General features: G+C 34.5%; 4 protein-coding genes across 6 annotated transcripts; 1 reads left to right on the top strand and 3 right to left on the bottom strand.

Moving 5' to 3' along the window:
* Positions 1-2014: 2014 nt before the first annotated feature.
* Positions 2015-4428, bottom strand: LOC133671706 (inositol oxygenase 2-like). 2 transcript variants are annotated; one of them, XM_062092547.1, is made up of 11 exons: positions 4233-4428; positions 4003-4096; positions 3815-3899; positions 3520-3724; positions 3359-3418; positions 3222-3274; positions 2972-3094; positions 2783-2852; positions 2597-2675; positions 2377-2458; positions 2015-2269 (listed from the first exon to the last, which is right to left on the bottom strand). In XM_062092547.1, exons 1-11 carry the CDS (start codon positions 4276-4278, stop codon positions 2243-2245), a joined length of 924 nt encoding a protein of 307 aa, XP_061948531.1. In that variant the 5' UTR covers positions 4279-4428; the 3' UTR covers positions 2015-2242. The 2 variants fall into 2 exon arrangements, with proteins under 2 accessions (XP_061948531.1, XP_061948533.1); XM_062092549.1 differs by having other exon boundaries at positions 4003-4091; positions 4233-4294.
* Positions 4429-6896: 2468 nt separating this feature from the next.
* On the top strand, positions 6897-17310 carry LOC133671258 (AUGMIN subunit 5). Its single transcript, XM_062091975.1, has 10 exons — positions 6897-7636; positions 8472-9014; positions 9782-9923; positions 10288-10464; positions 11102-11314; positions 12154-12339; positions 12444-12603; positions 13495-13690; positions 15122-15254; positions 16673-17310. The coding sequence occupies exons 1-10, from the start codon at positions 7110-7112 to the stop codon at positions 16799-16801; spliced, it is 2406 nt and encodes an 801-aa protein (XP_061947959.1). The 5' UTR covers positions 6897-7109; the 3' UTR covers positions 16802-17310.
* A 404-nt stretch (positions 17311-17714) lies between these two features.
* Positions 17715-18659, bottom strand: LOC133670806 (cytosolic sulfotransferase 5-like). Its single transcript, XM_062091412.1, has one exon. The coding sequence runs from the start codon at positions 18657-18659 to the stop codon at positions 17715-17717; it is 945 nt and encodes a 314-aa protein (XP_061947396.1).
* Positions 18660-19504: 845 nt separating this feature from the next.
* LOC133671158 (cytosolic sulfotransferase 6-like) lies at positions 19505-21601 on the bottom strand. Of its 2 annotated transcripts, none has more exons than XM_062091814.1 (2): positions 21150-21601; positions 19505-20658 (listed from the first exon to the last, which is right to left on the bottom strand). In XM_062091814.1, exons 1-2 carry the CDS (start codon positions 21263-21265, stop codon positions 19692-19694), a joined length of 1083 nt encoding a protein of 360 aa, XP_061947798.1. In that variant the 5' UTR covers positions 21266-21601; the 3' UTR covers positions 19505-19691. The 2 variants fall into 2 exon arrangements, with proteins under 2 accessions (XP_061947798.1, XP_061947799.1); XM_062091815.1 differs by lacking the exon at positions 21150-21601 and adding an exon at positions 20774-21112.
* Positions 21602-22058: the final 457 nt, after the last annotated feature.

Consider the following 22058-nt stretch of genomic DNA (forward strand, 5'->3'; position numbering starts at 1 on the left):
GGGTAATGGTAGATATGGGAGTGAGGCCAAGTGCCTTGAATCATGATTATTTTCATCCCATGAAATTAGGAGTAGGTAATATTTATTTTTTATTATATTATCAAATATTAAAAAATAATTTATTTTTTTAAAATTTATTTAAAAAAAATTTACTATACAACAAATAAACAAGGACTTAGTGTTCTTATGCATGGTTTCATAGACAATTCCCCACATTAGCGTATAGTTTGGTTTAGTGTACAATGCTATTTGGGATGAACAAATTATTTAAAAACATTAAAACTTAAAAGTCGTGGCTTCAACATGTCGTCAGGTGATGATTGAAGTTTCCTGTCGAGGCTGATTGGGATGGCGAGAAGTTATCAAGCCCTAAATCAAACGATGTCGTCTAATAAAAGAGTTAGGAAAGAAGAGATCCTTTTCTGGTTAACATCCTTGATGTTTGACAGAGCGCCATGATAAATAGAAGACTTGCCCTCGCCACATAATAATTCTATTTCGTCTCCATCGATGACTCCAATCTAAGTAAGAATGTAACTATCACAATTATCGAAGTGGTGATTATTAATAAAAGCTTGATACTAAAAAATTTATTTATTTTATTTTTTAGATTTAATCTTGTGGTTGTTTATACGATGATCACTAGAGGTTTACATGATTGTTAATTTTAAGACCCGTAAAATTAATCGAGATACATACAAACTAGCCCAAACACCCACATTAAACTTAATAAAAATAAAAAAAGAGAATGTAACTATTACAGTGGGTTTGGAAGCTCATGTCTCAAAGAAAATTAAGTGTCATGTTGGGCTGTGGTTGAACTTATTTTTATATTGATTTTTTAAAATATTTTAATATATTAATATGAAAAATAATTTATTTAATTTATTTAAAAAAAAAACCTTAAAAAACAATCATTTTCATTAATAAGGTGCTCTGAAAGCTACTCGAGAAATAACATCAATATATTCATTTGGTCTCTAAACACACATAGGCTGTGCCAAAGCTGAATATCAACCAGTTAAAAGGAAGAAAGGACGCTTATTGAAGAGATGAAACAAGTGATTCGAGAAGAGCTGCGAAAACTAGTGTGAAGGCAGGATTTATTATCAAAGTAGATTTCCGTGTCTGGTTTTGCAACCTGGTTTAGGTCAATAACCAATAAAAAAATAATGGTGAATGTGCATCAGTTTCATGAACTCAGACCATGCATCTCTCAAAGACAAGTTAGGTCGCGGAGTTGACCAATATAACATGTTTATTTTTGTGTTATAAAAATATTTTTAAAATAAATATTTTTTAATTTTTTAATTTAAATTAATTTTTGAAGTGTTTTTAAATTATTTTAATATGTTATTATTAAAAATAAAAAATATTTTAAAAAATAAGTGTAATTACAATATTAAACAAAGACACAATCACATGACGTGGGCTTTCGAGCTTTTTGGATGTGTTTTCATGGTGTCATCAGATATTGATAAATAGGATGACGTGGAAGAGAAGACCTCGTTTGCCAATAATCTAGGGACTTGCTGCTATAGATTGACGCTGTTAGGAAAGTTCTAGGGTTTTATGAGAAAAATTTGAAGGTGCTTGGTGGAGGGGACGGTCGAGCTTCCCCCCTGATCTAACCTCGTGGACGCAGATTGAACTAAACCTGTATAAGCAAGGAGCCTAATAATTAAAGCAACTCTCTTGTATCAAAATGTTATAAGATTATTTTTTTCTAATCATTAAAGTTGAGAATTAATTCTAATAAAAAAAACAAGTAAATAGAAATTGGATTTCTTAAAATTCTAATTACTCTATTAATTTTTTTGAAGTGGATATTTCATTGGTAGATAATATTTAAAAGGAAATGTACTGCACTATCTTATATATTTTTTCCAAAAAAAATTAAATTTGGTGATTAGCCATGATTAAAAAAAGTAAAATTTAAACATCCCTGAGGAAAATTTTGTAATTTTAAGAGAAAATATAAATATAAAACCAAAATTTAACACAATCATTTGTGTAAAAAAAGAATATTTCCTCTAGTGTTCTGTACGTGAAGTTGGCTTGTGAGAGATAATTGCTCCATAACTGTGTGCAAGGTAAAAATAAATAAATAAAAAATTGTAACTAAACTAGACGCATAGAACACTCGACCTCCCATGCCATATCTAGCTACTTTTTTCCAGCATATTTATTTATCAAACAACTCGAAGAAGCAAACCACCATATTGCCATTAATGCCCAAGGTTCACCATTTGACTTTTGCTGGGAAATACTGCAGAAGAAGAAGAAGAAGAAGAAGAAGAAAGGAAGAAATTTAGAGGAAATGATACGTTATGAGGCTAGAAATCATTGATTGAGAAAGTGAAGAACGATGCGCACCTTGTCGATGAGGGAAAGATAGTATGGCTTGACTTTTTCAACATCAATTGGGACCTTGCTCTTGCTATAGAGATCATACTTGCTGTCCAATTGTAGTATATAATGTTAAAAAAAAATAGCTTTAGTGATAGAAATCACTTAGAATTAATGTAATTAAAGGAAAAAAAAGGCAAGAATTTATCATAATTACAAGGAAGGAGAAAGGCAGTCAGAATCTCACTTGAATATCTGAAGCCACTTCAGGTTCTCCACATCCTCCTCATTCATCAGATGCTTGTATGCTCCACATGAGTGTAATGCTACAAAATAATTAATTCAAATGATCAATTATTATATTTTTAAACTAATCATGTATAACAGCATAAAACCCACAACAAAAAATAGAATTTTTAATCGTAGTTCTTACGATAAAATGAGTGGTAGCGGATAACAAACAAGGCAGCAGAAGGCAGGGTCGTGCCATTTTCCTTTGCAACCTACAGTTAACATAGATCAATATACTCTTTAATTAGTATTGTTTTTTAATTGGCAATTTGGCCCTATAAATATGCTTAGAAATTAATTAATCTCTGATATCTTAATATATTTTTATTACCAAGTACATGTAGTCATCGTGCCCAAATGACATCAACACGTTACTCAGTCCACATCCTTCAGAGTAAACCCCATTCTTGGTGTTGTATTTTGGATTGTTGAAATCTGGGTTTTCCTTGAAAAACTGTCATGTGTAGATTACTTGTCATTAATCACAAATTTGACTATGTTTATCTCCACCGTAATCAGGATTAATTATTAAGTTATATACGTTAATTAGATAATGGAGCCTTTCGACATTAATTTAATACCTGATAATGGACGTTGGATTCATCAAAAGCACAGCCAACAGGGAATATATCACCTGCAGATTGAATATTGAGATTCATAAGTAAAAAAAAACACAAATAAATTAATAAAGGCACTCATATTTTAACAAGTAGCTCACCTACAGCAGACCATTGAGGTAATCCTCCAAATTGAGGAAGTAGGAGGATTTTTCCAAGATCTGCATGTCCCAAGCAAATCAATATAGTAATATTAATATATATACATTTATTGTAATCTAGCACCAGAGGGAAATCATGCAAGGAATTGTATAATATATACCATGGATAAGTGCAGTCAAGTGCAACCAGTCTTCGTTAGGGTAGTCTTTTCTGATTGCTTCAGCTGACTGCAGCAAGTGCATGATTTGTGGCTCATCCAAGTCAGGATCACTTTCGTCCACAACGTCATTGAGAAGCTCACAGCATTCCCATATGCTCATCTCTGCCTTGTCCAGTCTGCTATATTCTTCCCTCATCTTCTTGACCTGCATCGATTTCCATTCCAAGTGCAATTACAACATGGATTATATTTATAAAATGTTCTTGTACAGCAGTATGTGTCAGTATTTTCTCACGTAATCATATGTTTGGTTAATGTGTTGCAGCCTGTATGTTCGTTCAACAATCTGGTGCCTTTCACTCTTTGCATTTTCATAGTCCCTGCAATCACAATTCGTGTAAGATATCCATGCATGCCCTTTATGAACAAGTTCGGAATTAATTAACTTTTGAAAATCCAGAAAACATTAGAACATGTTTTGACCTAAATGATTGGCCAAATGCATTACTATCTGGCATCGTGAATCCACCATCAGACACCAACTCATCGGGGTCGATATGGATTTCCTTCTTCTGTTCTTCTTGCAAGAAAGGGTAACAATCATAATTAGAAGAAGAAATCTTAGCACGCCAAAAGCATCCATGGAGAGGAAAAAAAAACTCAGAAGATAATGAAGGTGGCAGGAAAAGGAAAAGGAGAAGATCGATACATACCAAATAGCTCTATATCCTCGACAGGATTCTCAACAATGACAGTCATCTTTGAAGGATTGAAACAAGGTAACTACTGCATGCCTAGGTATAAGAGTGGTGTTCTTTATAAGGGATAAAAAGCCCTTTGCAATAATTTACGAGACTTTGGAGTCCTCATAATTAATTAAAATGCTTGACAAATTGGATTACTCTTGAATTCCATGTATGGTCGAGTTGGATTTCTAAATTAGTAAATAAATAACTTGGAAGATTAAGCTGTTTGCCTTCATATTAATGATAATTGCTGACTCAGTCCTACGTGCTCATATCGTTATCTAAGTTTGGATTAACTATGGAATTAGGAAAAACTAATTAATTAATTATGCTCGGAATATGATTTATTATTTCTGTTGAATATCTCTGAACGATTGAATTCAAATTAATGACTAGATTCTCATGTAATTCACACGTAATACATTCCTTCCATGGTTATCTCAAATCTAGAGGCGAGAAGAAAGGATTTTCGTATTTACTTCTCTGTGATTCTCTCCTCTTTAGAACATCAACCACCCACATGTTTTATTTATTTTCACTTATGGATTATTACTAAAACATTAACGATGTTAATTATAATTTACGTGAAAAAAAAATTACCTCGCAAGATTAGTACATGAATCTCTTTGATATTATGATAGTAATTATTTTTTAAAATATTTTTAATATTAATACATCAAAATCATCTGAAAACATAAAAAAATTAATTTAAAGTAAAAATAATTATTTTTTTTCAGAAATATTTTTAAAATGTAAAATCAAATTAAATGGTTGTAACCCTTAAAATTGAAGTGACGGGCTCAAATCTTACTTGGATCATTTTTGTTTACTCAAGCATACAACCCTTTATATCTCAAATTTAATGCCTGTGTGAAAAAAGGTAGGATATTGCTATCTCTTCCGTTTTTGTGTTGTTTTGATTGTATATCAAGCTATGGACTTGAAGTCAAAGATCCAAGTATTTTATATATATATAAAATTCAAACTGATTAAAACTATAACATGAATAATAATTATTAATAATTACAGGATTGCTAATCCAAAAAGATCATATATTTCTTAAATGCAAAATTGCAATCTCATATCAATGTTTCTACCGTTATGGTAGCTATCTTCATAGAGATGGTAAGTTTTGATTTCGATATAAACATTATGATAATCTTTTCTATGTTTCATAGAGTGTACGTACACTCATTCTTTTTACCAAATTAGATGGACGGTGCCAAAGCCACATGTAACTTATCTTTTAAAAAACTATAATGTTCATGGATTTATTTTTTAATTATTATGAGTTTGAATCTTTTCAGAATGATTGGAGGTTTATATAATCATTAATTTTAAAATATATAAAATTAATTGAATTGCGTGCAAACTAACTAAAATACTTATATTAATAAATAAAAATTGTAATGTCTATGGATGTCATGTTGCATAGATTTTACATTTACATGCCATATTGTCTCCACAAAATTTACTTCAAACACAAACAATCCCTGCCCCTTTTGCATTTTTTTTAATTTCATAGTAAAGGGTAACCTTGAATTATTAGATTGAGTGTAAGCTGAAATTAAATTGATAAAAACAATATTTATTTTTTATATTAGAAGGTGTAATAACAATTACTTTTTAAAGCATTTTTTATTTGAAAATATATTAAAATAATATATTTTTTTATTTTTTAAAAAATTAATTTTAACATTAACATATCAAAACATTTTTAAAATATAAAAACAAACAGGTATATAAGGTTATTAATATTGTGCATGATTTTTTTAGAAAAAAAAAATTAAGTCATTAAGTTAATCTTACAAATTAGTTTACGATGAAAATAAAAGCATACATGTTAGATTATAAAAAGCATTCCAATAATAATTACAAAAAAATGTCCTTGCCGGGCACATCCAATTGATCTTCATAACAAAATGAAATGAACACAATAAAAAAAAAGGGGGTAATTCTCACGGATAAACGGACACTTGTGTATATAACAAGAGAGAAATAAATCATGAGGGGAGAAGCTAGAAAATAAAATATAAAATTAGTAAAATCAATAGACATTCCTTAAGATTATAAGAGTTAATTAACATATAATTAATTGGAAATAACAAACCCTAGCCGTTTTCTCTCCCTCTTCTCTCTAATAAAACCTCATCTCCCCCGTTCATATTTTTATTGGAATTTATAGAAACAAAAAACATGTAAATATAATAATTAGTTGATTACCGTGTTGAAAAAGAAAAGAAAAAATTAATTTATATTTGCCCATTATAATTTAGAAAATTATATCTTATATTTTGGATCAACAAAGAATTTTAAATATTATAAAATGAATAGAATATAGGATGGTAAAGATATTTTTAAAAAAAAAGAAAAAAAAAGAAAAAGAATTAAATTATAAAGTTATAAGACCTTACAAATTAGTGTACGATCAAAATAAAAACATATATGTAAAATTATAAAAATAATTCCAATAATAATTAAAAAAAGAGTCTTAACAGTTACTCAAAAACTGATAATAATACAACAATAATACAAATCACTCCCCACATATCTTAACAGTTACTCAAAAACACCCCCCACCAAATCGAAGTAAAAATGAAACTATAGAGCGGGACCTCCATTTTTAAATTCTTCCAATCTAACACCCTCAAATAATTATAAACAAACAAAAAAACCCCGAAGCTCTCTCTCTCTCTCTCTGCAATTCTTTGGGTTTACTTCTCCTGGTTGTCAGATCTAGTTGTGTGTAATTGAAATTTGGGTTTTGCTTCAAATCTCAATTGGAAGAATGCTGCTGTCGTCCTAGTAGAATTCGGTGTTGAAGGTGTCGAAATATTTTGTAGAATGCAGGGGTCATCGGGCGCAGTAGCGCAACCAGAGGCCATACTAGAGTGGTTGCACAAGGAGATGGGGTATAGGCCATTAGGGCCACAGAGTGCGGCCACTAGCAAATCTCAATTGCCCTCAATTGATGCCGTAAGGAAGATTTGTCGTGGAAATATGATACCCATTTGGGGGTTTCTGATAAAGAGAGTGAAATCGGAGAAAACAGTGGAGAATATAAGGAAGAATATACTGGTACATGGTGGTGGTGGCGGGGAGAGTGGCGGTTTGGTAAATGTTGGGAAAGACGAGGGGAGGAGTAAAGGAGGGAGGAGGAAGGAGAAGGTGGGTGGGGAAGGTGGGGGTGGGTCGAGTACTGCGGAGAGTAGGGAGGTGGCATTGCAAGAGAGGGAAATAGCAGCGAAAGAGGTTGAGAGGTTGAGGAGTATTGTTAGGAGGCAGAGGAAGGATTTGAGGGCTAGAATGATTGAGGTTTCGAGGGAGGAGGCCGAGAGGAAGCGTATGCTTGATGAGCGTGCTAAGAATAGGTTTGTTTGTTTGTTTAACATGTTTTTTTTTATGCATACATAGTGAAGAATGCAAGATTTTTGTTTTTTTATCCTGCTCGAAATCACCTTGAAACCTCTCGTTTCTAGATACATGGGCAATGTAAAATTTGTGCTACAAAAATCTATGTTTCAGTTCTGGAAGTAAAAAGTTCAAGAGGGCGTGTTAGCGACAATATCAACTAGGATTACGTGAATTCTGTCGCTATTGATGATTCCAAAGCATGTATACCTATATTGACGGTTGGCATCAGTTTATTGCTGTTCCTTTGTTCGTCATACATATTTAGTTGAAGTCTATATTGAACTGTAGGATTATTAATGCATCATTTTCAGTTGCTTCTTATTGCACTGCTATGGACCATGTTGTTCCTCTGAAATTGAAATATTTCTCGCTTCATTCTATAAATTCTTTAGGAGAAATTTGGTGTACTTGGATATCAAGTACATGGCCATTTCAATGACATGACAGTTCTTGGTTGAAAGTAGAAGCCAACATTTTGCTGCTTTGCATAAAGGCCTTCCCTTTCTGATGATAATAGTTTTAAGCGCTTTTGTAAAACTTGATATTGAACTTCAATTATTTTGGAAAGGCATAGCAATTCACAGTCTGACATGATTATAGTCATTGGAGATCTAATGATGTCTGGACGCTGCAAACCCCGCCTTATGATGAGATAGGACAATTAGGCAGTGACAGTGGTTTCTTTTGTTTTATTGCGTAACAATGTTAAGAAGGGATCCTTTTGACAAGGATGTAATCCATCCCAACTCTTGTGATGTGTCCTTTACTAATGTGCGCTCACCTGTGCTGCAGGCACAAGCAGGTCATGCTGGAGGCTTATGACCAACAATGTGATGAGGCAGCAAAAATATTTGCAGAGTACCATAAACGTCTTCATCAATATGTTAATCAAGCAAGGGATGCTCAAAGGTTTAGCATTGACAGTTCTCTTGAAGAAGTTAGCAGCTTCAGTGCAAACAGTATTAAGGAAGCTGTTTATTCAACTGTTAAGGGAACCAAATCTGCTGATGATGTCATTCTTATTGAAACAAATTGGGAAAGAAATATCCGGAAGGCATGTGAATCTCTTGCAGTTTATATGGTCGAGAGAATACGCAACTCTTTTCCTGCTTATGAAGGAAGTGGTATTCATTTGAATCCTCAATCAGAAGCAGCCAAGTTGGGCATGGATTTTGATGGAGATATACCTGATGATGTAAGAACTGTTATTGTGAATTGCTTGAAGAACCCTCCTCACTTACTTCGGGCAATTACTGCATACACTTTACGGCTGAAAACTTTGGTTTCTAGAGAAATTGAAAAAATTGATGTCAGAGCTGATGCTGAACTCTTAAGGTATGCTAATATTTTCTTTCCATTTCATGTTGGTTCATGCAAGTGCAATTTTTGTTCATTATTTCCTCAGATTGTTCGAGTGTCCATTTACCCTGCTCACTCCAAAATTTCTTGTTACTTGTAGTGTAATAATTGCTTGGTTGCTGTAATTCATTTGATCATTCTGTACGTGTTAAATGTGCACTGATGCATAATTGCTTACAGACTGAATTGGAATTTGGTCTTCGAGTGCATATGATGGAGATAAGACACAACGAATTGCAAGATAAATGTTTTTTTTTGTGGCCATTACAAAATGGCCTAAAGCCAATCACATGCTTGCTTTGCTCCTTCCTATAACCAAAGCTGTACTTTCTTAGTAATGTATGTATGTTTAGCTAGTAGATTGTGAATTGACAAAGGATATTATGTGAGATGTAGTCTGTTTTGGAGCTGTTTCTGACGAGGCATTGGTCAGAATATTGACTTGCTGCATCAAAGCGATTATTTTTATTCTCCTCAAATTGATGAGGACCATCACGCATCACACATTCATGTTGTATTTACATGCAAAAGACTATGAGTTTTGTTACACGTAGATGTTATAGTTAATATTTGTTATTGTTACATGGAAGGTACATTAAAAGAATATGTATCCTGTTTCGTGATGCTTCCTTACTGGATTTCTGTTGTTTATTCCTGTAAATGTCAGTTGTACAAATTTACAGTTGCTTTATTGACATTAATGTTCCATTTACTAGATCAATAATTTTAAATTGCTTGATCAGATACAAATATGAAAACAACAGAGTTATGGATGTTTCTTCTACCGACACAAACTCACCATTGCACCATCAACTTTATGGCAATGGGACGATTGGAATAGACATGCCTTACAAAGGATCTCAAAATCAGCTTCTGGAAAGACAGGTTTTCTTCCTTTGTAGATGGTAGCTTTTGTATTTCAATTTTACCTTTTAGTTTTCATATAAAGCAGTAGCATAAAATAGTTTGATTTTTTTAACAGGTTAAAATGTTTTATTGATAAAAATCTGTTTTCTATAAATTCATCCTTTTTATTTGATTTTTTCCTACCTCCTCTTCTTTTAAGTTATTATTCCATTGTGATGAAGGGGTTTGGGTGCAAAACTGATACCCTTGTAAAAAGATATATAGTGGGTGCTTGAGCATTTGATAGTTTTGTTTGTGCTCTTATTTTATGCTAATGCTTTTATATCTGCTCTCTTGCATCTGGAGCATTTCATTTGACATTGTTTTGTGTGGTTGTTAACAGAAAGCCCATGTTCAGCAATTTTTGGCCACTGAAGATGCACTTAATAAAGCTGCAGAAGCCAGGGACGTGGGCCAGAATCTCTTAAAACGATTGCATGGAACTGGTGATGTAGTTTCTTCCCACTCAATTGGTATTGGAGTCACAACACAGAACATGGGCAGTCTGCGGCAATTTGAGGTAATTGCTCTCTTTGTTTTGCAGTTAATGGTTACCAAGGTTCCTTAAATCATGCTATGCTGAAATGTTGGATTGCACCCTTGCTTTTGATTCTAGTCTGTTGTCAGTGCTTGGTTATGGAAGTTTGAGTATTTCATCAAGCAGTTCCGTCACTTTGTCCTACAGATTGTGATTTTTAGATAAACTTGGCATGCAAAAGTGCCGATTTCCAATTGTACCATATCTAGAACCATTCTTTCTTTCTTGCTCTGAAAATCTCACATCAACCATAGTGCTTCTAACTATTGATGTGACAGGTCATTCACACGCATGAACTTATTTTCTTGAAGGAGACAACATAACAAAGCTTATGCTCAACCCCCAAACAATCCATACTGGCTGCACTTGATCTCAGCACCATCACTTTGAAGTTCATTTACATATTTCTTTAGTGTGATCTCAAGGCATTGACCTCACAGAAGCTTAAAAAACACTAGTTAATGCCGTTGTACCTTCAATTAAACGCGCCATAAATTTACACCCAAGACATCATAATGCAAATGTGCCATATATTTTTATTATCCAATACACTTGTAATCCGTTCATCATGCTAAAGATACATGTTAAAATTGTGGACTCTCCAATATTTTCTGTGCAGCTGGAGGTTTGGGCCAAGGAGAGAGAAGCTGCTGGACTGAGGGCAAGCTTGAATACATTGATGTCTGAAATAGAACGCTTAAATAAATTGTGTGCAGAGAGGAAAGAGGCTGAAGATTCTTTGAGAAAGAAGTGGAAGAAGATTGAGGAGTTCGATGCACGAAGATCTGAACTTGAAGCAATATATACTGCTCTACTGAAGGTTATCATGGAGGTATTTGATCTTGAAATTTTTTAAAGAACTCAAAACAGTAGTTTGTTTGACATTATATTAACCATTGAATGACTGTAGTTATTATTAATTTATGAGTTGGAATTAATAATGAAGCCTTGCAGGTCAAATGTTTTTTCATGGAGATCACTACTGCGAGTGTGTGTTTATCTGCATGCTTTTGTAGCATAACTCAATATATCCTTTTTTTATGCTGTTATTCAACAATGCCAATAATTTTAATGTCTCAGCCAATTAAGTTTTCAATGTTTCACAAGAATGGGACTCAATTTATCCTTTTTTTATGCTCTTATTCAACAATGCCAATAATTTTAATGTCTCAGCCAATTAAGTTTTCAATGTTTCACAAGAATGGGACTCAATTTATCCTTTTTTTATGCTCTTATTCAACAATGCCAATAATTTTAATGTCTCAGCCAATTAAATTTTCAATGTTTCACAAGAATGAGTGAGTGCAATTAAACATATGTAATTGTTTTTGGCTATCTGTGCAAATCGAGAGTAGAAACTCCTTTTGTATGCTAAAACTCAACTTTGTGGATAATTCTACTGTTTTTGGCTATCTGTGCAAATCGAGAGTAGAAACTCCTTTTGTATGCTAAAACTCAACTTTGTGGATAATTCTACTGTTTCAGCCAATAAGTTATCCATGTTTCACTAGAAATGGATGTGAGCAGTGGGATGTGTTACATTTTATTGTTAATTTTCAGGTCGCTTCCATGCCATTTATGTTAACCATTGCATTTCAGCCTTTATCAACTCTAAGGAACACGTGGTCACTGGATAAATTAACACTTATAATAATTTCATTTGTCTCTTAGGATGCGGCTGCATTCTGGAAACAGCAACCACTGGTTGCAAGGGAGTATGCATCAACTACTATCATTCCAGCATGCACAATTGTTGCGGAGATTGCAAACAGTGCAAAAGATCTTATTGATAAAGAAGTTAATGCTTTCTTGCGAAGTCCTGATAATAGTCTTTACATGCTTCCCTCAACTCCACAGGTTTATGAAATTGCTGCAACATGTTTTCTGGTATCAAATATTGCAGTAAATTTTGCTGTACATTCGTGCTAAAATAAAGTTATTTCGTGATTGAATTCTATCAGGCACTGCTGGAGTCCATGGGTTCTAATGGATCTACAGGACCTGAAGCTGTTGCTGCTGCGGAGAAGAATGCTGCTTTATTGACAGCAAGAGCTGGCGCTAGGGATCCATCAGCAATTCCATCAATATGCCGTGTGTCTGCTGCCCTTCAGTATCCTGCTGGTAAGTTCTTACTTGTCTGTAGAAGTTTCGAAGCTTGTCATAGTATATCCTTTTGGATAGCTTTTGGGCAGGGTGTCAGGTGTGATATCTGATGTTGGGAGTTGGGACACTCGATTGTCAAGGATCCACTTGAAGGATTCCTGCCATGCAAAAGTTTTTTTTTTTTAATCTTTTTAAATAAAAATAAAATAGATTCATCTGACAAGTTGGAAGATTTGCATAGACACTCTCTTGCTAAAGTAAAAGAGCAATAATTTTGAAGAATCTTTGAATAGGAAAAAATCCATTTGGGTTAAGAGCTGGACATGTCATAGCATGACATAATTGTGCCTTTTCTATGATATCCTAATATCAACTTTTCAAGAAAGAAAAGTTCATAAGGTGTTTTTTGCAGTGAATGTTCATTAAAGCTTGGTTGATTGCATTCAAAGTTAAGATTTTTGTCATACTATTCAAGCATAATAATTGTTGAAGTCAAAGATAAATAATTCCATCAGAATGCATAACAGTCAACCATCCTTTGAGCATTAGTTGTTTAAATAAGAACTATTGTGCCTTGGTCTCTACTATAATGATAAATTGAATGTTTATGTGGATACCCATCATTTAGTTTGAGCATTGGCAATATATTTAGTAGAAATGAGTGTCTGAGTTGATTACTTCTTCCAATTAGTTGCAATCTGGTCTGTTCTACATGCGTTTCTGAGTACTGAGTCTGCTAAAGGTTGCTTCTCATGTTATTTTATGCCTACAATTTTGTCGACTATAACTTGGTTTAACTTCGTAAAATAAAAGGAAATTGGAAATGCATTCAGTGACCTGACATCCCAAGTATGAGCATTTGTTTTATTTCCTTATGTTCAAATCAAATGACTTGCAATGGACAAATAGGTTTGGAGGGTTCAGATGCTGGTTTAGCATCAGTTTTAGAGTCCCTTGAGTTCTGTTTAAAACTTCGTGGTTCTGAGGCAAGTGTGTTGGAGGACTTGGCAAAGGCAATCAATCTGGTCCATATACGGCATGATCTTGTTGAAAGTGGTCATGCATTGTTGAACCATGCATACCGTTCTCAACAAGAATATGAAAGGTACAGCTGAACTTGTGCATGTTTGTTTTACTGTGATATTGTAGTTATCCAAACGGTCCGCATTTTGAGTAAAGATTTTCTATGCTGTCACTTCTCTTCTTTATTGACAACAAAAGTTTATTCTAAATTGCGCAGTTGTTGACATTGAACTCCTCTATTAGACTTAGACTTTGAAAACCTTTCCCTAAGTTTCTAGTTTCTATCATTTTATGTCAGCTGACTAACTTGTCCTGATTTTTATCCTTGATAAAATTTACTTCTAATCCATGAGTATGTTTTGTGTTACATGTGCTCTGTTCCTCTCTCTCTGTCTGACCAGGGCTGCAAATGAGCCGGGCCAAGCTGAGATTTGATGTGTTTGAGCTTGTCTTGTCTAATTTTAGCAAGGCTCAAGCTCGTGTCATGTTCATGATGAACCTAAAGCATGAGGCTCAATCTTGGCTCGTCTAAAATTTGCTTGGCTCAAGCTCGTCTCAAATTTATTTCTCTGCTTAATGAGCCTATAAATGAGCTAGGCTTAACCTTTGACATGCTTATAAAATTTTTATATAATTTCATTATCATGAAAGATCTTAAAAACATAATTTGTTTCATGGATTTTTAAACAAAATATATCTACATTTCTCAACTCCTGCATATAACACACACATATAATTGATAAATCTTTTTATTAAATTTTATTTCATAAAAATAACGTTTTTGATTACTTATTAAATTAGATTATATTATGAAATCTTATACAAGTGGTTTATCGTTTTAAATTTTAACATGCATATAAATGATCCTATTTCCAAGCTTTTAAACAAACTTGCTTAGAGTCTAATTCACAAGTTTAATTGAGCCATCTCATGAGCCTTAATTAGCTAAGCTTAACTAAGCTCATTTAGCTTTAAAAATAGGCTTGAATAAGCTCATTATACCTAAACAAACAAGTTCAAACCGAGCCCTAAGCGAGCCAAGCTTCAAGCGATTTATGAGTGGCTTGGCTCATTTGCATCCCTATTTCTAACACACATACATGCAAACAATCATTTAGATCACATGGACATGCATGTGGTTTCTCTTTTACCTTCTTTGGGAAAAGCTAACAAGTGTCCTTGAGGCACTTTTTAAGAGACTAACTATGGTAACTAATGGAACTTTTAAATGTTGTGATGACTGGACAAATTTAAATTCTGAAATTTTTAGGAACAACCATTACCCAACCTGTGAATTATCTGAAATAAGATATCTTTTTTGAATTTGTAACGTTATTGGATAAAGAAAAGTTTGAAATTCTAAATTATCTAATTATTACAATTAGATCACCAGTAAATAATCTCTTAAAGGGTGTGCCTTAAGGACATCTGTTAGCCAGACCCTATTTCCTTTCCTATCATAACTTCTTTTTTTAACATTATGAGATGTTTCACATTTGCTGGTGTCATGCAGGACAACAAATTTATGCTTGAATTTGGCCACTGAGCAAGACAAGATTGTCTCGGAGAAATGGCTACCTGAGCTTAAGACTTCAGTTTTGAATGCCCAAAAGTGTTTGGAAGATTGCAAATACGTGAGAGGTTTGGTGAGTAACAACTGTAGCCGAAAATTTATTGATTTTTCATTGCATTCCCTGCATGTTGTTCGAGAGAGAGAGTGAGATTTTGGGTTGGGTTGGGTTGGAATGAAGATAGTTATGTCTTGAATATCCATTTCATCTCTTGATCCTTGATTTGAAATTGGACTTTGACTAGAGTACTGATGTCATTTAAGCAAAATTTGAAGATGTCTGCAGAAGTATGTTTGCTTTGTATTGTGTTAATGTCGCTGTAGCTGTTGAGATTGCTAGGCTCTTTTATTTGGTAGTGGGTTAGTGGGACTAGAGTACTGATGTCATACGACTCTCTAATGAAGTGAATTTCTGGAATTTCTAGCTCACACTTGACCTGTGACCTTGTTGGGATCACTTAAACATACTTAGATTGTCTTTCATAGTAGCTTTGGGATTGGATGGAGTGTTAATTCTTTGGATGATATCTCATGTCTTTTCATGGTTTTCTTGTATACATGGTTGTAGGAGGAACCCCCTTTTTTCTTTCTTTCTTTCAGTTGTTCAGAAAGTTGAGATAGTGAGAAAAGGAGAGTCCTGTGTCATTGCATTAGGAAAAGCACTTGTTCTTGGCCCTTTCTTTTGGTGAATCAAATGTGGAAGGCTAAGGTTGCTTCTAAGGCCAAGAAAAAGCTGTTAGTTAGCTGTTTTTAACAAGATAAGATGTTGGAGGTGCAGTGGCCATATAAAACATCTCCTTTGGATACTGGTGTTGCATGCCTGTGGTGTTGCCACCTTTTCATTGTTATAAAAGAATCAAAAGTGAGGAGCAGGCAGATATAACAATGTTAAAGTCAAGATAGAGTTGAGTAGATGGACCGGTTTGTGTGTCTAGTCACTGGCACTAATATTTTTTCTATTTCATCTTAAACCTTAAATAAAGTGTATGGACAGGGGCAACATTTTTTTTTCCAAGAGCTAACCAGCTGGACCCTCGAGAGGCAAATATTAGAAGAGTTTAGGAATCCAGAAATAACTGCCTAACACAATGCTTAGGCAAACATAAATGTTGTTTGTATCTGTTTCTTAAATCAAAGGATAAAATCCTTTATTTTGTTCTAAAAGAAGGATCTTGCCCATCAATGATCACTCACAAGGCTGCGGTAACAATTCCGACTTTGCTTAAGAGTGCTTGCTATGTTTGGACTCAATTGTTGTTTTGTGTCACAATTCGGTTCATATCGTAATGTCTAGGTTTGTGGTAATGTTTTTTTCTGCCCCTTCCTGTGCGACTTGTCATTTTACTCATTTTAAAGTGATGGAAAGAATCGATCAGTTCTGTTAATTGTGGTTATCTGTCAAATGTATTCTTTTAATTGCAGAAGTTTGTCGCCTAGAATTCCATGATTGTTCTGTTCTAAATCTAGCTATAAATCCTTGACATTGTTCTGCAGCTTGACGAGTGGTGGGAGCAACCGGCGTCTACTGTTGTTGACTGGGTTACAGTTGATGGACAAAATGTTGCTGCTTGGCATAATCACGTCAAGCAACTTCTTGCATTTTACGATAAAGAGCTCTTGTGAATAAGATCAACGTGCATTTTTTCCTTGTTTGGTTGTATTTTTTACCACATGCATGTCAACATGGAAGATCACATTTGGGCCAGTTTGGAGCAGGGATACACTTGGCAATGTGAAGAGATCTTCAGGGATGTCCTTTGATTTTGTTAGCAGGAGTGGTGGTGGGGGGTGGTGGTTGGATCTGGTATGCGAGCTGAGAGCTTCATACATGGAGGTGGTGAGAGGTAGTCAAGCATCATCGATTTGGAAAACTAATCAAGGGATCCTCCATTGGCTTAGAACATTTTAGGGAGGCGGTAGCGGGTTTCTGTACTGCCTTTTGATTGCGGAATTCTCCCATTTTCCCACTAATTTTGTACAGAATGGTTAGTGTATGATAGGGCATCTGTTGTTATTGAGTTATGGGTATGTTTACGATTTTTCACTAGTTTCATGCTTGAATACTGCCATTAAAAAAAGTGTTGTAATGTTGCTATTTGATGTAGAAGGAAGCTTTTGAGTTTGCAGGCTGATTTGCTTGATGTACTCCAATTTTTTGCAGGTTAATGTTTGTTTCTGTAGACAGCTGTCATTTTATTTGTTTCTGGTTTCATGCGTGATTCTTTCCAATATAAATTGATGGACTGTTTTAATTGTATTATCAAAGTATAAACGATGAACAAACTTGATATGTTATTTTAGAAGAAAAAAATTTAAAAAAGGAAATCGAAAGCTTTAAGAAATAATGGCCATACACCCAATCCACTGCTAGCACACAAAATCTTCGCATGCTCACTAGCATCTGTTCAACATAATAGGATTTATATATATATAATGATCAACTAAATATATAATTAAGGCAAGAGCATCGAACAGAGCTGAAGTTGAAGAAACACTCTTTCGAAACTCGCTCCATAAGATCCCAACAATGAAGCTGCTAAATGCCATACATAAAACCAGACCCATGAAACTTCTCTGCTGTGATTTTGTCAACATGGTTTATCATCTCAGGAGTTAAGTAATTCTTGTGATCTCCCGTCCCTCCTTGTCTAAAGAAAGAACTGAGTGGAAATTTAAGCCAGCCCATATGGCCATCATCAGACTTATTGGCCTCATAGTTACTCATTTTCTCAAAGCTACAACTGCTAACAATCTCATCCAGAACATCCTCTTCTTTACCAGATCCGTCAAATGGGCACCCCAAGAACTCAGCCAGCCTCTTGACATGAGTCTTGGTGTCACTTTTCAGTTCTTCATAAGTGATAAAGAAGACTTTGTGAGGCCTCTCCAAGCTCTCTTTCCAGTACCCTAAAACATGATCATAATAAGGTCCACAGTTGCCAACACCATTGCAGAACTTCTCCACTGCATCCTCTAGAGACCATGGATCTTTAACCTCCTTTGATTTTGGATAAAAATGCCATGATGATACCAAGGTGTCCTTCGGATTTCTTGTGATGTAAACAACCCGACAATCTGTTGAATTGATGGTGCCAGAAATGACCTGGTAAGGCAGATGAGTAGCCAAAATCCTGGATGAGGAATTAGCAGTGCCAGCAAAAGAATCAAAAGACGCTGTTTTTGGCCCATATAGCTGTATCTCTAATGTGGGAACAAGCATATGGGGATGGTTGGTGAGGATGGAATCCCTTGAAGAGCGATTGATGACGGAATATAGCAAAGCTTTGAGCCATGTTGTGCCTGTTTTGGGGTAAGAAGCTAAGACTGTATCAGTGGGGAGGGGCTTGTAGTGATTCAAGACTTGGTGGGCTGCTTCCAGGAACGGCTGCCTGAACCAGAAACCATTCCATTGGCATAGATAGTCATCTCCTCGGAATTTTTCTTTTGGCAGGAATGAATAATCAATTTTCTCACTCTCCATAACTGGTATGGTACAAGGCTTCGTGGGGTTGATGGGATGGGAGAATTGTGATTGTTTTTTTTTTTTTTAATTTAATTGCAACTATTAAACATGCAATTATGAACTCGAAGAGGTGTCAGATACTTTAATAAAGGTGCAACTTGACAGCAGCATAAAATTTGAAAGAACACTTTAGTAATTTACCTTCTTTTGTAAAGTAGCATCAACAAGCTTCTCAGAGTGGATTCCAGCTAATAAAAGTACGGGTATGGATTTCATTTTTATGCAAAGACTTGTAGAGAAACCAGCAATAATGTGTTCAGTTAAACAACTTCACTAAACTAAATTCACAATTTCACTACTGTTGGATAGTTGTACCGCAGGAGTCAATTACTCTTATTTGATAATTATATTAATTTAGCAAAACTAGTATGAAGTCTTCATGACTTCATCAATAACTAATTAACTACTAATGCCAAAATTATCGATTTATCTTTCAATTGAAACACAAATTAGCTTAAAACTTTAAATTATTATATATAAAAAAAAACCCAACATCATAAACTCATTTCTCCTTAATCTCAAGCAAACACTAAATTTTTTTTTGGATATCTGGATCAGCTTATATGTACTTCAATTAAATTTATAGGTTTTTAAATTAACGACTTTATAAATCTCTAATAACAATTATATTACTAATTATTATAGGATTCAAATCTAAAATTATAAAGAAATAAATTCTTTAATCTTAAATTTTTTTCACCAAATAACATAAATTTTAATCGTAATTAGCTAAGGATGTGAGAGAATAATACTAACTTGTTCAAAAAAACAACAACAAAAAAAGAGGGAGGACAGGCCACATATGTGATGTCATGGTGGTTTTAACTCTTATGTGAAAAGAAATGATATAATATAAAGTACTATTTGCTACAAGAAAAGAAACGAAATTCTATAGTAATCGACAATCACATCTCGATCCTTTTATAGAGAAAGAACTTATCGGAAGGCTTATTTGTCTTCTCATCGGAATTCTAAAATTCCGATGGAATGCTAATTAATTCCATACATGAAACCTGACTCGTGAAATTTCTCAGCAGTAATTGTGTCAATGCGTTCCACCATTTCGTTGTTCAGATAATTCCTATGATCCCCGACATCTCCTTTCCTAAAGAAGGAACTAAACGGCAATTTCATCCATTGTGAATGCTCACTGGACTTGTTGACCTCATAGTTGCTCAGTTTCTCAAAGCTACAGCCTATCACTATCTCATCCAAGACCTCTTCCTCACCATCACCATTAAAGGGACACCCCAAGAAATCTGCTAGTCTCTTGACATGAGTCCTGGTGTCATCTTTGAGTTCTTCATAAGTAATGAAAAACACCTTCTCTGGCCTCTCCAAGCTCTCCTTCCAGTACCCCAGAACATGATCATAGTAAGGTCCAAAAGGAACCACCCCACTACAAAACTTCTCGACAGCCACCTCCAACGGCCATGGCTCTTCATAACTCCTAGACTTCAACACAAATTGCCAGAATGATGTGAGGGTGTCCTTGGGGTTTCGAGTAACATAAATCATGCGACAATCTGATGGTTTGACAGTGTCGGCCAAGAGTTGGTGAGGCAGATGAGTTGCCAAAATCCTGGCTGGTGAACTAGTGCTGGCGAAGGTACTAAAAGATTGTTGTTGTGCTCCATATAATTGAACTTCTAATGTTGGTACAAGCATGTGAGGATGAGTGGTTCTCAAACAGACTCTAGAAGAGCGATTGATGATGGAATATAAGAGAGCTTTGAGCCAAGTTGTGCCAGTTTTTGGGAAAGAAGCTAAGATAACATCACTAGGAAGAGGCTTGAAGTTGTCAAGAACCTGTCGAGTTCCTGGCAGGTATTGGAGTCTGAACCAAAAGCCCTTCCATTGATAAAGTTGTTCATCTCCGCACCATTTTTCCGCTGGTAGTGATGAATCATAGTCCTCGTTTGAGTCTCCATTATTCTCCATCAAAACTACACGAATACTGCAGGATATATTTAGTTAGCATAACATTTATTGATTATTAGTTTGTCAAAAAGATTTTGAAGCTAGTAAATACATGAACAAGAATTCACGTTACTGATACAAGAATCTCTCACCAAGAAACAATAATTGTTTTAATTTGCTCTTGAAAGGAGTTCACTGCTCAAACAGATTAGATATGACCCACGTATATTCATATATATATATTGCCCGCTGATCGGTGGAACCGATGCTACCCACTCTAATTGCTGTGACAGTGAACGGGGGAGAAAAGGAAAATATGAGCATTTGTTCCTGGGAATCTAATCTTTGAGAAAAGTTAATGTAATACAAGGTCAAACTATTTTTTGTAGGCAAAAAAGTACTGGACCAGGTTGGCTAATTAGGGCTTAGAGCTGAAGGAATCTAGCCATGAATCATCATCGTTTTCATTAGATGCCATTGCATAATCTAGAAATATTCAATATATAGCTGTAATGAAAAATTGCTTACCAGTTTCGGAGAGAAATAGCAATATTGCCTTTTGAGTATGCTGCAGACCACCATGTTATTCGATATTCTTTGATACTGGCCACCCATGAAGCGACTAGTATAGGGATAGGAAGCATTTCACTCTACTCACCTTCTTATTTGGATTCGATTCTCAGAAATGATTGATGGATTCAGCATGTTCATGCTTCTTTACTTTCATGAATAATTTTTTATAAGCTCAATTACACTCGGCCTTGAGAAACTGGAGAGTGCTCGTCAGGCATTGCCATAGTTTTTGCTTGGAAATAAATGTATGAGGATGTTAATTAGCTCCATGATTGATCTCTCATTAATCGAAGTTCATAGTGCATGGCTACACCATGTGCGACATGCTCTCAAGTATCACCAGAATTAGGTCTAGTTCTTCAGCATGTATTTGATTTATTACATTTACAGTTTTACAATATCCATTTTCAAGCACCCGTGAAGATAAAGAATGGAGCTTGGAATTAGACATGAAGATGACTCTTTTATATAAGAACAATTCTTTCACTCTCACAAGACATTTGTATCTTGTAGATTGTATCTCTAGTACGATTCTCAAGATCACATGCTCAAGTATTTTATGCGGTAATTATTGTCGTTATTCTGCTTTATAGATTACCATGTATCAAGTAATATATTAAAGTAATATATTTTTTAGACATATTTTTAATATTAAAACAATTAAAAAATATTAAATTTTATGAAAATCATGATTAGACCTTAGAGATAAATAGATTATATGGATAATGATCGATCATGAGGATTCTTCTAATGATAATGGCTAATGGCATGATTGAGTGATTGCAGAAAGCAGCGGCCAAGAAATTCAATGGAGAAACAAGTGTTTAATGGGTGGAGAAGAAATCATCCAGCATAAATTCTTAT

The sequence above is a fragment of the Populus nigra genome, chromosome 13, assembly GCF_951802175.1.
Source record: "Populus nigra chromosome 13, ddPopNigr1.1, whole genome shotgun sequence".
Lineage (NCBI taxonomy): Eukaryota > Viridiplantae > Streptophyta > Magnoliopsida > Malpighiales > Salicaceae > Populus > Populus nigra.